The following is a 17736-nucleotide window of genomic DNA, read 5'->3' as shown; positions in this document are numbered from 1 at the left end:
CTGAGTGGTGTTCCTTCTTTGTGTATCTTGGGGAGACCGTAGAGTTTGGGGCATCTGGATGATTTTTCTCTGGGGATGATTCTTAGCTGGATTTCTTCACTGATAGGAGAGGCTTTTATTTTGGATTTGGTGGTTTTTTCCAGATAGGTGGTGGGATCTGTTTTTATAGGTTGGTAGGTAGGGTCTTGGAGTAGATTTGATAGTTTTGCTTGGTAGTCCGATGTGTTCATCACAACAGTGGCATTACCTTTGTCTGCTGGGAGAATGATTATGTTGTTGTCTTTCCTCAGGTTGGTGAGTGCTTTCTGTTCTTCTTTGTGTAAATTGCTTCTGGGTGGTTTGCTGGAGCAGAGGATGTTGGTGACTTCAAGTCTGATTTTATTGGCTTCATCTGGGTTGATTTTGGTTAGGCTAGCTTCGACTCCGCATATGATGTTTTCCGTGGGGATGCGTCTCGGGGCGACTGCAAAGTTGAAACCTTTGGAGAGTACTTTGGTTTCAGTTGAGGTGAGGATCCTGTCTGATATGTTATGTACTGTTTGTTTCATGGGTTGTTGTGGAGGGTGGCTGGGCTTCTGGCGTTTCTCTAGTTTGTGGAGTTTGTTGGTGTGTATGTCTGTCTTATGTGAGGACTCTGTTTCAGCTCTCCAAACGGCTAGTTGTTTGCATTTGTCCCAGAGTGCAGGGTGGATTTTGTTACAGAGTTTGAGGTGAAGAGTGAGCAGATCTTTGTTGGTTTGGTTTAGTAGGTATCTTTTCTTATGTAGTTCGTTTCTGATTAGGGATAGTTCAGTTCGTTTCAGGATCCTTTCGGTAGCTGGGGTTTTAGAGTGGAATTTAAGTTGGAAGCATGTGGGAATTAAGTTGTTGTCTCGGCAGTTGCGTAGGAACAAGAGATCACATAAGATGGTGGCTCTTCGGATTTCTAGTTTCTCGTAGGTTCTTGTCAGCTGGAAGGTTTCCTCCCCGTAGAGGTGAGATATTTGCTTTCGTAGATTTTCACGGGTACAGGAATGCAGGTTTTGGTGTCTTCGGGTGTCTTCCCGTGTAAGAGTTGGGGTGTCTAGGCGACGTTTCGACGAGGTCTCACTCGTCATCTTCAGGCTGGTGCTTTCGGCTTCTTGTTACTAGAACAGAGCAGGATCTCAGTGTTTGAGTTCCTATAAACCACAGCTCGCCCCTATACACGAAGCCAAGCCAGAGCACAACTAAGTGCAGTACAGCCATCTTCTCAGAAAAACTATTCACAAGCTCAAGAGGTCAAGACACGAAAGCTTTAGCAACTAATCCACACCTAATGACCCTCCTAAGTGGTACTCAGAATATCACTCAAGTAATCACTCAAGATATCCCTCAAGTAATTAATGAACAAAAGAAGAAAAGGCACATTAACCTGGGAACTTCCTCCCTGCCCAGAACGTTGGAGGCTATACACCACACCCCCTCAACAGTATTTATAGGAACTCAAACACTGAGATCCTGCTCTGTTCTAGTAACAAGAAGCCGAAAGCACCAGCCTGAAGATGACGAGTGAGACCTCGTCGAAACGTCGCCTAGACACCCCAACTCTTACACGGGAAGACACCCGAAGACACCAAAACCTGCATTCCTGTACCCGTGAAAATCTACGAAAGCAAATATATATATATATATATATATATATATATATATATATATATATACACACACACACACACACACACACACACACACACACACACATTATATATAAGACACAGAAGAAAACAATGGCATGGCCCTCCTTCCTTATATCAAGGGCACTACAGATAAAATTAGCAAAATCCTCCATAAACACAATATCAAAACAGCCTTTTGCACCAACCAAAAAATAGCCAATATCCTCAGAAACCCCAAAGATAAAATCCAATTAGAAAACCAAGGGGTCTATGAAATACCCTGCAAAGTCTGCCCAGCCACGTACATTGGACAAACAAACAGACGAATAAATGCACGTATCGCAGAACACAAGAATGCCGTCAAAAAAGAAGAAAAAACTTCCTCTCTTTACCAACACATGAAAGAAACAGGACACGAAATTAATTTTGCAGATTCCAAATTGCTCTTTAACATGGAACATCACCACAAGAGAATAATCATGGAAGCCATCGAGATAGAGAAACACCCTCACAACATGAACAAGCGTGACGACACGTCCCGCCTGCCAGACATCTGGAAATTAGCCCTCCCCACAAAAACCGACACCAGAACCAGAGGCACACAGAACGCCATCTCCAATCAACCACACCAGACCCAAACCCAGACCCTCTCCACAGATAAATTACAGACACCATCCAGTAGCCAAACCATAGTGGCACCTCCGGATGCTGCACCCCCCTGCAATCCCTACACAGATCTGGCTGGCACAGGGCACAAAACCACAGCTCGCCCCTATACACGAAGCCAAGCCAGAGCACAACTAAGTGCAGTACAGCCATCTTCTCAGAAAAAACTCTTTACAAGCTCAAGAGGTCAAGACACGAAAGCTTTAGCAACTAATCCACACCTAATGACCCGCCTAAGTGGTACTCAGAATATCACTCAAGAAATCACTCAAGATATCCCTCAAGTAATTAATGAACAAAAGAAGAAAAGGCACACTAACCTGGAAACTTCCTCTCTGCCCAGAACGTTGGAGGCTATACACCACACCCCCTCAACAGTATTTATAGGAACTCAAACACTGAGATCCTGCTCTGTTCCAGTAACAAGAAGCCGAAAGCACCAGCCTGAAGATGACGAGTGAGACCTCGTCGAAACGTCGCCTAGACACCCCAACTCTTACACGGGAAGACACCCGAAGACACCAAAACCTGCATTCCTGTACCCGTGAAAATCTACGAAAGCAAATATATATATATATATATATCCAGGACGTGGGTGGCGCTGTGGGTAAAACCTCAGTGCCTAGGACTTGCCGATCGTATGATCAGCGGTTCGAATCCCCGCGGCGGGGTGAGATCCCATCTTTCGGTCCCAGCTCCTGCCCACCTAGCAGTTCGAAAGCACCCCTAAGTGCAAGTAGATAAATAGGTACCGCTTTATAGCGGGAAGGTAAACGGCATTTCCGTGTGCTGCGCTGGTGCCGGCTCGCCAGAGCAGCTTCGTCACGCTGGCCACGTGACCCGGAAGTGTCTCCGGACAGCGCTGGCCCCCGGCCTCTTAAGTGAGATGAGCGCACAACCCTAGAGTCGGACACGACTGGCCCGTACGGGCAGGGGTACCTTTACCTTTACCTTATATACCGTATATCAAATGTTGCTAAGGCAAACACATACATAAGTATATAAACTATGTGTCTGAAATAATACAGGAGAGCAATCCTGAAATCATTTTGACTCTCCCAAATTTACCTCAAATGTTTCTCTGCAAAGAGGAAGGAAATGGGAAAGCCTCTCCATTGTCTCTTTGCTCACTAATCCTGTCTTAAGGGCGTATTTGTGTATGAATAGGGTGAACCTGTGACCTGAATTCAGGAACTGAGTATTTACCATCACAAAATAATGGCCACGATGCCCAGGTAAAAGCAATCAGTGACCATTATCAGGTATCCTGGCAAACAGATTTTCTGCTGTAGCCCGCCTCCTTCTGTGATGTATGTATGATGTTTTGGGGGTGACCTTGAGCTACAGGGGAGGCAATTTTCAAGTGTCTATATAAGGGTTTGCACACCAGTGTTCTGGGTTCCTCCTCCCTCCTGCGTGTGGTGAGTGAGGACCCTGTTGCAACAGATCAATAAAGATCAGGCTTATTAGCTGCTTTGCTTCTCAATATTCTCTGGTTGGCCTCTGTTATTTTCCCCTACTGACAGAGAACCTACTTAAGGACTCTATATGGGCTCTTAGATACCGTATAACGGAAAGGGAGCAGTATTTTTCTTATAACACTTGAGAACAACATTTCCAGATTTCCATTAAGAAGCTAAATCGCTTGGGAAGGTTGTCGTGTTGCTTCACATTTCCCCTTTTCCCCTCTGGTTTTTGTCTAAAAAGTTGGTATTTGCAAGGAGACAAACTCTCTGGTGGAAGGAGCCAAACCCCACGTCTCAGTTTCAAATTGCAAGCCAAGCCTTTGGCTGCAGCTCTTATCGACCAAATTGTATTCCATGTACAATCACGCCGTCAATAAATCTCTCACCACACCACACACCCTGCCTATTCCCAGGCCCTCATCTTGGATTACCAAAGTAAGCAGTTTATCCGGCAGATCTTTGCAACCGAGCAGAAATCCCATCAGGTGTTTTTCTCTGTTCCAATCAATAAACCATCTTTGTTTGGATTCCTTGGTTTATTAGATACTCCTCAGAAGGGCAATTAAAAAAAAAAACAAGAACGGGTGAACATTCCTGGTCGTAAGAAATAGGTCGCAGCAACAGAACCACAAAGCGAGCTGTGGTTCAAGCAACATCAATGGCTTCGGGGCCAAAATCTACCTGAGCAATTGTAGCTTTCTCAAAGCCATAGGTAGGCAAACTAAGGCCCGGGGGCCGGATCCAGCCCAATCCCCTTCTCAATCCAGCCTGAGGACAATCTAGGAATCTGTGTGTTTTTACATGAGAATGTGTCCTTTTATTTAAAATGCATCTCTGGGTTATTTGTGGGGCATAGGAATTCATTTTCCCCCAAAAAACTATAGTCCGGCCCCCGCACAAGGTCTGAGAGACAGTGGACCGGTCCCCTACTGAAAAAGTTTGCTGACCCCTGTTCAAAACCCGTGAAATCAAGGGCTTTTTTCCTGCCCTGATGTGGATCACTTTGCCAGACCCTCCTAGTATCCCTATTTTCCAGAGACAGTTCCTGATTTACAGAAGCCATCTTTGGTTTCTGATTTGATCCCAGAATGTCCCGCTTTTCCTTAAGGCATCCCTATTTACATCCGGGAAATGTTGGAGGGTATGGAGCTATGTGGACCACACACACCCCCGCCGCCGCCCTCCCGAAGCCAAAGAGATAAGTACAGTGGTACCTCAGGTTAAGAACTTAATTCATTCTGGAGGTCCGTTCTTAACCTGAAGCACCACTTTAGCTAATGGGGCCTCCTGCTGCCGCCGTGCGATTTCTGTTCTCATCCTGAAGCAAAGTTCTAACCTGAGGTACTATTTCTGGGTTAGAGGAGTCTGTAACCTGAAGCGTCTGTAACCTGAGGTACCACTGTAACTAGACAACCTTTGAAAGACATCTGTTTTTTTTTTTTTAATAAATTTTTATTGGTTTTACAGCATTTTTTAAAAAGAACAAACAAACACAAAACAAAACAAACATACAAAATACTTTCAAAGATATTTTCATAAACCTCTTTTCTTGGACTTCCCCATACCCCCCCTCTCTGCATCCCAGTGTCCATATTTGAACTAGCAACTCCCAGTTGTTACTTTCTAATCTCTGTCATCTTAGTCCTCCTTTATTATCTAACCTTGTATCCCTGTACCCTGTTACTTCTAGCAACCACAACATTTTAACATTCGTTGAGTTTGTAGTAGTCCTTAAGATAGCTCTTAAATTTTTTCCATTCTTCTTCCACCATCTCTTTACGTTGGTCACGGATTCTGCCTGTCATCTCAGCCAGTGTCATATAGTCCATCACTTTCATCTGCCATTCTTCCAGAGTAGGTAAATCTTGTGTCTTCCAATACTTTGCGATGAGTATTCTTGCTGCTGTTGTGGCATACATAAAGAAATTTCTATCTTTCTTTGTCACCAATTGGCCGACAATGCCCAAGAGAAAGGCCTCTGGTTTTTTGGAAAATGTACATTTAAGTACCTTTTTCATTTCATTATAGATCATTTCCCAGAAGGCCTTTATCTTCGGGCATGTCCACCAAAGGTGGTAAAAAGTACCTTCAGTCTCTTTACATTTCCAACATTTATTATCGGGCAAATGATAGATTTTTGCCAGCTTGACTGGGGTCATGTACCACCTGTATACCATTTTCATAATGTTTTCCTTTAAGGCATTACATGCCGTAAATTTGATACCGGTGTTCCATAACCATTCCCAGTCATCTGACATAATGTTGTGTCCAACATCCTGCGCCCACTTAATCATAGCAGATTTAACTGTTTCATCCTGTGTGTTCCATTTCAACAGCAAGTTATACATTCTAGATAAATTCTTAGTATTGGGTTCTAGCAATTCGGTCTCTAGTTTTGATTTCTCCACTTGGAAACCGATTTTCCTATCCTGTTTAAAAATTTCCATTATTTGGCGATATTGAAACCAATTTTCTACTTTGTGCTTCAATTTCTCCTGACTTTGTAGTTTAACCTTGTCTCCATCCTGTTCTAAAATTTCCCAATACTTCGGCCATCCGACCTCCATATTGAGTTTCTTCACTGCTTTAGCCTCCACTGGTGACACCCATCTAGGGGTTTTATTTTCCAATAAGTCTTTGTATCTTATCCAGACATTAAATAATGCTTTTCTAACAATGTGATTTTTAAAGGTACTGTTAACCTTGTCATACCAAAGATATGCATGCCAACCAAAAGCATTATTGAAGCCTTCCAGATCCAAGATGTCTGTATTCTCGAGGAGCATCCATTCTTTCAGCCAGCAAAACGCTGCTGCCTCATAGTACAATTTTAAGTCCGGCAGGGCAAAACCCCCTCTTTCTTTAGCGTCAGTCAGTATTTTGAATTTAATTCGGGGCTTTTTGCCCTGCCAGACAAATTTCGAAATGTCTTTGTGCCACCTCTTAAAACATTCCATCTTATCAAGAATCTGCAAGGTCTGAAACAAAAATAACATTCTAGGCAATACATTCATTTTAATTACTGCAATTCGGCCTAACATTGACAGTTTCAGATTTGACCATATTTCTAGATCTTTTTTAATCTCTGACCAACATTTTTCATAATTGTCCTTATACAAATTGACATTCTTAGGTGTTAAATAAACCCCTAGGTATTTGACTTTCTTAACCACTGTCAAACCTGTTTCCTCCTGAAACTTCTCCTTTTCCATATCTGTTAGGTTTTTCCCTAAGACTTTAGTTTTTTGCTTATTCAACTTAAATCCAGCCACCTGGCCAAATTGTTGAATTATTTCTAAAACCCTTTTCGTACTAGTGTTTGGCTCTTGCAAAGTCAATACTAGGTCATCTGCATACGCTCTTAACTTGTAGTGTTTAGCTCCGACCTGCACACCTTTGACCTGCTGGTCATTTCTTATCATATTCAGCAACACCTCCAAAACCGAAATGAAAAGTAATGGGGAAATTGGGCACCCCTGCCGAGTTCCTTTTTCTATCTTAAGTTCCTCAGTCACAACATTATTTACAATCAGCTTAGCTTTTTGTTCGGAATATATTGCAGCCATACCATTCTCAAAACCCTGGCCTACCCCCATCCCATGAAGATTCTTCCTCATAAAACTCCAAGAGATATTATCAAAGGCTTTCTCCGCGTCCACAAAGATCAATACTGCTTTAGTGTTTATATTCACCTCCAGCTTTTCCAAAATGTCTATTACATTCCTTACATTGTCCGCTAGGTGTCTTTTAGGGAGAAAGCCTGCTTGGTCTTTATGAATCTTCTCCATCAAAACTCTTTTAAGTCTTTTTGCCAAAATGTCTGCAAAAATTTTGTAATCCACATTAAGGAGTGATATCGGGCGGTAGTTCTTGAGTTGGGTCTTTTCAGTCTCTGACTTTGGTATGAGTGAGATATATGCCTCTTTCCACGATTCAGGTGCCCTTTTTCCTTCAAGGATCTCATTACAAACTTCTCTTAATGGTTGAATCAACCATTCCTTCAACGATTTGTAGTATCTAGAAGTCAGTCCATCTGGTCCCGGAGATTTGCCCAATTGCATATTCTGAATGGCAGCCTCTACCTCTTGTTCTGAGATTCTCTGGTTCAAGTCCATCTTACTTTGCTGAGAGATATTTTGTAATCCATATCTTTCAAGGAATTTGTCTATATCTTCTTCATTTTGCGGGCCTTGGGTGTAAAGTTTTTTGAAATAACTTAGAAAGCAATTTCTAATTTCATTAGGTTTAGATATACTCTTTCCATCAACCTCTAGGCTTGTAACTGTATTTAGTTTCTGCCTTTTCTTCAATTGCCATGCCAAAAGTTTACCGCATTTATTTGCTGATTCAAAAGTCTTTTGTTTCATTTGCTTTATCTTCCATTCAATCTCTTGGTTCATCAATTCCATATATTGAGTTTGATATAACTTAATCTCTCTTAAAATGTCCTGAGACTTTGGTTTTGTTCTTAGTTTCCTCTCTCCTTCCTTTATCATTTCCAAGATCTTCTCTTTTTTCTCATTTTGTTTTTTCCTCTTTATTGAATTTTGTTGAATCAAAAATCCTCTCATAACAGCTTTACTTGCGTCCCAGATCACTCTTTTCTCCACGTCAGTCCTCAAATTTATTTCAAAATAGTCTTTTAAGGTCTTTTGGGCCTTCGTGAGAATCTCCTTATCTCGAAAGAGGGTGTCATTCATTCTCCATCTAAATTGACCGGTTATTGTGAGTTTCATCTCCATCTTCACGGCGTTATGGTCGGAGCAAGTTTTTGGGCAGATTTCCACTTTCTTAATCTTTGGAGCCAATCCACTAGTAACCCAGATTTGGTCAATTCTGGTCCAGGTCATCATTGCTTGGGAGAAGAAGGTTCCCTCTCTCTCCAGAGGGTTCCTTGTTCTCCAAATGTCTATCAAGTCCATGTTTTCTGTCATTTCGAAAAAAGTCTTGGGGAGTCTCCCTTCTTTAGTGACTGTTAGTCTTTGTGCCTTGTCCATATTAGTGGAGACCACGCCATTCATGTCTCCCATGATTATCATATTATAATCCAGATAGTCCGTCAAAGTTTCATGAAGTCCCTTAAAGAAGTCAGATTTGCCTTCATTTGGTGCATAAATTCCAACAACTAAAAGTTTTTCTCCTTGTACTTGTATCTCCACAGCCAGATATCTCCCTTGTTCATCTTTAAATATCATTTTTGGAGCCCATTTCTCCTTCACATATATTACCACTCCCCTCTTCTTAACTTTGTCTGATGAGACAAATTCTTGTCCTAACCTTTTATTTGTGAGTAATCTCCTGTGGGCTCTAGTTATGTGAGTTTCTTGTAAACATATCAAATCCAATTGTTCTCTGTTCAAAATGTGAAATACTTGTCTTCTCTTCAAAGGCCCATTCAGTCCATTACAATTCCAACTAAGGAATTGCAGAGCCATCTTGTTATTTTCTTAAGGCTCCTCCAACAGCTCCAAGTTGTTGCTCTTCTTCTGACGGTGGTGGTTTTTGTCCAAACGAGAGATTCAAGATATCCAGTGCTCTCCTCTGTTCTGCAAGTACGTCCACAGTCCCCTTCTGTAGGTCCTCCTGATATCTTGCCAGAAATTTGTCTTTATCTTGAATTGTCTTTATTTTCACTTTCTTTGCCTTGTAGTCGAATGACAGTCCTTGTGGGAATTCCCACCTGAAGCGGATCTGATTTTTCTTTAACAAAAGCACCAAATCCTTGTAGAAGTTTCTTAAGTCCAAGATATATTTTGGTATGTCTTTAAAGATCTGTACTGCTGAATTTCCAATTTGGAGGGCTTTTCCAAAGTGTAGTCCTAAAATTTTATCTCTTTCCTCCTTAGATCTGAGTGTGATCAAACAATCTCTTGGTGTCTTTCTATCTTGCTTTTTGCCGAGTCTAAAGGCAGTTGTGATTTTAAAATCGTCTTCCTCCAGGTCCCAACAATCCGCAAACTCCCGTGTCAAATATTCCACAAGGTTGTCACTTTCATTCTCCGGAATCAGTCTTAATTTTAAGTTTCTCTCTTTCCTCTGTAACTCCCACAAGGCCAAGGTTGCATCATGCTCATAGACCTTCTTGGCAAGTGGCTCTAATTTCTCCTGCGTCTCTCCAGCTGTGGCTTTGGCCTCTTCGGCAATTTGACGCGTGGTGGCATTTTCCTCGACCAATTTATTTATAGATTCTGTATTCTGGTTTAATCTTGTTGATATTTCTGTTAATTTTTGTGTGTTCTCTGAAGTCTGTTTTGTCAAAGACTCCAGAGTCTGGTTTATCTTAAGCAAAGCTTCTGTCACAGCTTCCATAGAAACGGCTGCTCCTTTGTCCTGTCCTGTTGTTCCAGCTAGTCCGGCTGTTACGCCTAAGATCGAACCTCTTCTCTTTGCTTGTTGCAGCTGCAGCTGTTGCTGTTGTTGTTGCTTGGTCTTGGCTCTTGTAGTTATCTCTTCTTGTGGCCCACTCATGTCAAGGTCAATTCCCACGGGATTTATTCTCCCTTGGAAAATTCCACTGTCTTAGGCCGTGCTGGACTTCACTTTATCCTCTAGAGGGAGCAAATCAAAATGGCCATAGAAGGAAATTTCAAAATACATGAACAAAGGAGACCATCCAAGATGTAGAAAGAAAGGAGATTAACCCAGTCAAAATCAATGTTACTAAAGTCTTATAGCTTCCAATTGCCACAGTTGCCCAGTATACTGTTTATACTGTTTCTTCTTAAAATGTACAAAAGTCGGGCACTGTGGAAACTTTGTATCAAGGTGTCACTTCACAGGGAAAAGTCAGCTCAATGTACTAAGAAGGCAGACCGTTTCAGACTTTCAAGTAGATGAGATAGCAGAGGTTTTTTCCTTCAAATAAGTCATGCAGTTAATGGTCAAATTCGCCTCCCCTCTGCCCTGCTTGCTAGAGGGGAGATCAAAGGTTTAAATGTCCGGTTTAGCTGATCAAAGGATGAATTTAAACGGATGCAGGTTTAGAGCTCCGTTGCTTTCACTTTCATGCGGTCGGGGGGAGGCAGACTTCCTTTGTTTAAATCTCCCCCGTTTTTAGCCCAATTTTTAAAATTAAGAAAAGTCCCAGTTATTTTCCAGTTCTTACTCACGGGGAATCAGTCCGAATTTCTTTTCAGGAAGGAATCGGCGCTCTCCGCTTATGGCGACGCGGCTTCACTTCGCAGGCTGGGTAGCGACTCTCAGCACCGCGCTCACTCCCGATGTCGATCCGTAGCCTTTAAAAAGGCTCTTTCACGGTACCGGGGGGCGCAAAGGTGCCCACCGAGTCTCCTTGTTCTCAGGCTTCAGCGCCTGGGATTTTAGGGGTCCCCCGCTTGCCGTAGCGGGTAAGACCCGAACTTGCGAAGCAGTCCTTCTCCGGAGCTCGGAGGTAGGACCGCCATTAAGCGCTGGCACCGACCGGAAGTCCACCTTTGAAAGACATCTGAAGGCAGACCTGTATAGGGAAGGGTTTTTTAATGTTCAATGTTCTGTTATGTTTCTATATATGTTGGAAGCTGTCCAGAGTGGCTGGGACAACCCAGTCAGATGGGTGGAGCGTTGTTGCTGTTGAATAGGATGTCCCTAATAGATCAAACCTCTCCATTCTGAAGGAAATCAGCCCTGAGTGCTCACTGGAAGGACAGATCCTGAAGCTGAGGCTCCAGTACTTTGGCCACCTCATGAGAAGAGAAGACTCCCTGGAAAAGACCCTGATGTTGGGAAAGATGGAGGGCACAAGGAGAAGGGGACGACAGAGGACGAGGTGGTTGGACAGTGTTCTCGAAGCTACTAGCATGAGTTTGACCAAACTGCGGGAGGGAGTGGAGAACAGGAGGGCCTGGCGTGCTCTGGTCCATGGGGTCACGAAGAGTCGGACATGACCAAACGACTAAACAACAACAACATTTTCATCAGAGAAATCTTTAAATTGAACTGCATTTGCCATTTAAGGTCACCTTTACATCTCCGTACCTCCTTTCTGAGAGGAGGCGACCAGAACTGTAGGGAACATATTACTGGAGACACCTCAGAAAGGGGTACGGATGGCAACCCTCCAAATTCTCTCCGCCTACAGGCTCCCGTTACAATTGGGGAAGGCACAGGGATGAGATCTTGCCCACCCTGAGAGGACAAAGCCCTTTGGGAGCCCCCTCGCAGATCCACACCCACCCAATCGAGCAGAGCGCCTACAGATGGAGCCCGCCCCGCCCCGAATCCAAACTGCCATCTGCATTTCTATTCTGTCAGGAACAAGCAGAAATTTGCAGCTGAATCAAGGAACAAAAGCCAGCCTGCGCAGGCAGGGAGCTAAATAGGCCACGTATAAATAGTGCCAATTGTTCGTGCCCGCTGCTCACATCGTGAAATTGAGGGGGGCATTGAAAGGATCTCGTCTCCCATTCTTCCCCTCGCCAAGCCGAGGCGAGGTAGTTTTTTTTGAGGGGAAATCTAGACAGAGATGCCTCCTCGCAGGCTGCCGGCGTTAGGAGGGGGTTGGCAGATGAATTTCCCCATTCAAGGAGGTTGGCTCCTTTCAAAGTCTGGCTACGTTCTTGTGATGGCATCCTGGACATTGAGCCAGACCTTTGGTCCATCTACATCAATGTTGTCTACCCGGAGGGCTTGTCCACGCTTAACTTTTGCCCTGCTCTTTCCAGACACAGATCCACACTTTACAACTCCAGGTCCACTGGTGCCATTTTAGGTGGCCCTGATGGCCCGAGTACCCACCCCAAAATTGCTGTGGGTGCTTGGCACCCGCACAGCAGGGCCTCCAACGTGACTTCTGGTACATTGCGAAGCACCGGAAGTCAAGTCTGAAGCCACTCAGGGACTCAGAGGTGGTGTCTAGGGTAAGGTTACCAGATTTATTTTCAATGAATCTGGGGACACTTTTAAACTTCAATGGATTTTGTATGGGGACTGATTTGGAAATCCGGGGACTCTCCCCGGAAAACAAGGACATCTGGTAACCTTAGTCTAGGGCCTTGAGAGGCCTCAGAGAGGAAGTCCCAGGACTCACGAAGCCTTCTGATGCGACTTCACACCCTTGATATGCATACCAAATCAGAGCCTAGGGCTTGCCGATCAGAAGGTCGGCGGTTCGAATCCCCACGACGGGGTGAGCTCCCATTGCTCGGTCCCTGCTCCTGCCCACCTAGCAGTTCAGAAGCAGGTCAAAGTGCAAGTAGATAAATAGGTACCGCTCCGGCGGGAAGGTAAACGGCGTTTCCGTGCGCTGCTCTGGTTCGCCAGAAGCGGCTTAGTCATGCTGGCCACATGACCCGGAAGCTGTACGGCGGCTCCCTCGGCCAGTAAACGAGATGAGCGCCACAACCCCAGAGTCGTCAGCGACTGGACTTAACGCTCAGGGGTCCCTTTACCTTTATCATGATATTAATTGGCAGTTTATTTTCACTTCATTTCCTACTAATCTGTAACACTTGTGTCCCCATTTTCATCAAGCTATCAATCAGTCCCCACCCGCCAGATGCCATGAGTGTATATGTGAACTAAATGCACAACAGATAAACAGAGGACTTACTGTTCTTTTCCACTTCAAAGCAGCGTGGGGGGAGGAAAGGAAGAGGAAAAAAGTCAAATACATTATTGCACCAAACAAACATCATCAAAGGACGCTAATATTTCTCGGCCACAGCTGAATAAGGGGAGGCTGATCAAGTCCTGGACACACGTCTGCAGTTAGTGGTGGTCTAGGTAAGGGCCAATCAACCCGGTCTTGGCTGGGGAGGGTGGGGTATAAATACATGATATTATTATTATTATTATTATTATTATTATTATTATTATTATTATTATTATTATTCAGAAACATTGCTGACTCCAGCTGTAGAGGAAGGGCAGAGCCATCCTGGCTGGTAGCCATCAATAGCCCTCTCCTCCATGAATTTGCCCAAGCTGGTGGCCATCACTGCCTCATTTCCTTTTATGTGCCCTGAATCTTCTAATATTCACTTTCTTTGGATGTCCATGAGTTCCAGAGTTATCAGACTTCCCCCTCTTCTCTAAACTAAAAATTCTGCAATATCCCTTTCGAAGGGAGGCGGCCAGAACTTTACACAGTTACTCCAAATGCAGTCGTACCATAGATTTGTATAATGGACCCCTGACTTCCAACCTCTGCTCAAAAACCTCAAAAGAAGGCGAGTCCACAACCTCTTGAGGGAGTCTGTATTTCAGGTGTCCATGCAGGCGCCAGTCCCTGTGACCAATAGGACTTTGCAGCGTGGCCTCACAGGTGAGGCCGATTGGTAACTCACAGCACCTGGTGTCAAGAGCTGGGAAGGGATATAAGGTCAGCATTTTCCTTTTGGCTCTTTGCCACAGCAACACATTCCCTGCCTTGCTACATTTGGCTCCTTGTCTCCTTGCTTCATGATCCTCGGACCCCTGACTTCATGATTCCTTGCTTCTTGATCCTCGAACCCTTGACTTCATGGCTCCTTGCTTCCTGACCCTCGGACCCTTGACTTCGTGGCTCCTTGCTTCCTGACCCTCGGACCCTTGGCTTCTTAACTCCCGGCTCTCTGATCCTCGGACTCTTGGCTTCCTGACTCCTGGCTTCCTGACTCCCATTCCTGCTCCCACCCCACCATCTTGCCCCCAGTCCCGACTTCCTCAGCCAGGACTTCGATCGACCGTGAACCGGACCATGATAGTGTACCACTGTTGAACAGCTCTTGGTGTCAGAAAGATCTTCCTGATGTTTAGTCCAAATCTCCTTTCTTGTAAGTAACTTTCTGGAGTAGGAGAAAACAAGCTTGCTCCATCTTCTACGTGACAGCACTTTAGATATGTGAAGATGGTTATCATATCTGCTTGCCGTCTATTGGCAGTTTTATTTTCAATTCCTTGCCTAATGATCCCTAGCATGCAATTTGCCTTTCTCCCCCCCCCCCAAAAAAAAGTTGCCACACACTGTGTCAACATCTTCACTGAGCCAGCATGGTGTAGTGGTACACAGAGAGGTGGACTCGTAATCTGGTGAACAGGGTTTGATTCCCCGCTCCTCCACATGCAGCTGCTGGGTGACCTTGGGCCAGTCACACTTCTTTGAAGTCTCTCAGCCCCACTCACCTCACAGAGTGTTTGTTGTGGGGGAGGAAGGAAAAGGAGAATGTTAGCCGCTTTGAGACTCCTTCGGGTAGTGATAAAGCGGGATATCAAATCCAAACTCCTCTTCTTCTTCTTCTTCTTCTTCTTCTTCTTCTTCTTCTTCTTCTTCTTGTTGTTGTTGTTGTTGTTGTTGTTGTTGTTGTTGTTGTTGTCTCCTTCCAGGTCTGCCACTGCTAGTTCAGAGCCCATGAATGTGCACATTGGAACTCTGGGACTCCCCAATTATTTCCCCATTTCCCCACGGTCAACCAACAACATCATGGCTATCAGTTTCCTTACGTTCTGTGCCCTCTGACAATGATCTGCAAACAATTTAACATCTACTGGACTCTCTGTCTCTCTCCCCCTCCCCTCGGGTCATTAGCGGCTCCTGGAATCCAGTCTGATAAGGAGCAAACACTTCTGGCAAGGGAATAGCTGCATACATTATTTAAATTTAATCCCGCTGCCAAGCTGAGGGATGACTTGAGATAGATGGCAGTTTAAGGATCGGAATTAACGGGCAAAATTAAATTAGGCCATGGGTGGCTGGGTGAGGAGAGACTCGCGTCACAATTTTAGCTTTTCCAGCAACGCTTCTGATCACTGTTGGTGGACCAGAGGTGTTTAAGGGTCTCCTCACTCCACACACACACACACACACAGTTGCTGTCAGGACCTGCCAAAGCTGGAATTAGCAAGGCTCTTCTTGAGTTCTTCTTTGAAAGGTATCAACATCCTGCAACCAGACAGGCTTAATTCTGCAACCTGCATTCATGATCCCTGTTTCCTCTTCTTTTGCAGTGTGTTCCTACCAATTTGTGCATTTTATTCTCGTTTGCTTTGCTTATCACAGGAAGGAAGAAAGAAGCTCTGCAGAGCATTGAAGAACATACACACAAGCTCCCTTGATCAACTACCTCCTCAGGCTGCTGATATTTCAAAAGGTGACAGCCATAATGCATAATTCAAACAGATCTTTGCATCGTTATAACAACCGTTAATGCCGAGAACTGCTGCATGAGCTCACTTTTCCCCTCCTCCCTCCCCATTCCCTTTTCCTTGTGTGTCATGTCTTTTTTATTGTAAGTCTTTACAACTGATCTTGCAAACCACATTTTTTTGGCTAAAGAGTGGGGTGAAACTGGTTCTCTAAAGAAATAAGCCTTAGAAACGAGGAATGAAACCTCTGATTCTCTGGCAGCTAAATTACGCAACTGATAGCACCTTCTTCCAGGTCCTGTGCGTGCCTGTTGAATCACAGCAGGCACAAATACAGCACACACATTATTAAGCATTATGATAATATCTTATGCACAACTAACTTGCACAACTTCAACCTTGCACAGTTGAAAACTGGCCGGTGCAAGGCGGAGAGCTTAAAGGCTCCTTTGCATCGGGTTTTCCCCACGTGGAAAGACCTTTAAAGCTCTCCACCTTGCTTTCCAGGCAAGTCCCACTTGGAGAGGGGCTCTGGGATGCTCTCACGACATCCCATGGGAACTCAGACGGCTCCAGGAAATCTCATGAGAGCACCCCAGAGTCTGTGCGCTGAACGGGCCTTGCCTGGAAAGCAAGGAGGAGAGTTTAAAAGCTCTCTGCCTTGCCTGGTGGGGTGCAGGGATAAGGCCCACTGTTTGCCAGCTCTGGAAAGTCAGGACGGGGCGTGCGATTCGGGTATATGTGTTTTTTTGTATATGTGCCACCCCGGAACGTACGTTCCACACAAGCTGTGATATAATATACAAATCAGCTGGCAGGTGGTTGGCGGAAGTGGAGAGAGTCAAAGGCCAGGAAATCCTCTTACCCGCCCCGAAGAGCCATCTGTCTATCATTCTGATACAACCACTGACCAGTGCTGTTGCCAACGACTGTGTCCGTCATGGCTGAATGTTGAGGCTCCCTGAAAGACAGAAAAGCAGCAAAAGCCTGTAAGTCAGCAGCGAGATCAAGGGTTGAAGAGGTAATGATTGCAGCAGCAAAGAAGAGGGTGTGAGCTCTTCAGAATAGTTGCCAAGGAGTGTGGTGGAGTCTCCTACATTGGAGGTCTTTAAGCAGAGGCTTGACAACCATATGTCAGGAGTGCTCTGACGGTGTTTCCTGCTTGACAGGGGGTTGGACTCAATGGCCCTTGTGGTCTCTTCCAACTCTATGATTCTATGATTCTATGAACCCTGAGATTCGGAGTCTCGCGCTCTGCTGACAAAGCTACAAGGCAAGAAGCCCTTTAGACAGAGAAGCTCCCAGAGAATAATCTTCCTCTTTCATCCCCGTATTTGCAGGTCACTAACAGGTTCCTTCTCAAAGGACCATTGGGCACCATAAGTGGATAGGAAATAAACTGCCTTTCTGGTCTAGAGAGATTTTGCCGAGTTGCGATTTTGTTCACAAGGTGGGCTTCCTGAGGGAAAGCAGCACGGGGCATTTTATCTGATGCAAGTAAAACTGAATCTGTGACCAAGTTAAGGGTGCTATGTGAAGAAATGGTGACAAGGCTAGGCCTACTAGCTTGGATATTTTATAGGTTTCATAAAATTTATATACACTTGATCATAAGGAGAGGGAAAAACCTCAAAGCTGTTTACAAAAAAGAATAAAACAGGAAATTATCGATAAAACCAGTTAAAGCAGCTGTTGAAATAATGCAGTGATGATTGCAATTAATGATCAGTGAAAAACAGATTAAAACACTTGTCAATTTTCTGTGTAGCTGGGCAGGCTTGTCTGAGCAAGCAGGAGCCAAAAAGAGTACTGTGAAGGTGCCTGCCTGGTAGCTCAGTTGGTTAGAGCGTGTTGCTGATAATGCCAAGGTTGCAGGTTCGATCCCCCAATGGGACAGTGGCATATTC

The 17736-nt window shown here is 44.6% G+C and overlaps 1 protein-coding gene across 3 annotated transcripts in view; it reads right to left on the bottom strand.

Moving 5' to 3' along the window:
- RPH3A (rabphilin 3A) overlaps nt 1-17736 on the bottom strand; it is a 128438-nt gene that overhangs the window by 68716 nt on the left and 41986 nt on the right. For all 3 annotated transcript variants that reach the window (XM_081203043.1, XM_081203044.1, XM_081203042.1), the window contains exon 2: nt 16695-16790. In XM_081203043.1, the coding sequence (XP_081059169.1) occupies nt 16695-16771 (77 nt within the window). In that variant the 5' untranslated portion in view covers nt 16772-16790. The remainder of the gene's footprint in view (nt 1-16694; nt 16791-17736) is intronic.

The sequence above is a fragment of the Podarcis bocagei genome, assembly GCF_964188305.1.
Source record: "Podarcis bocagei genome assembly, chromosome: 7".
NCBI classification, from domain to species: Eukaryota; Metazoa; Chordata; class Lepidosauria; order Squamata; family Lacertidae; genus Podarcis; species Podarcis bocagei.
This window is presented reverse-complemented; position numbering and strand designations above follow the sequence as displayed.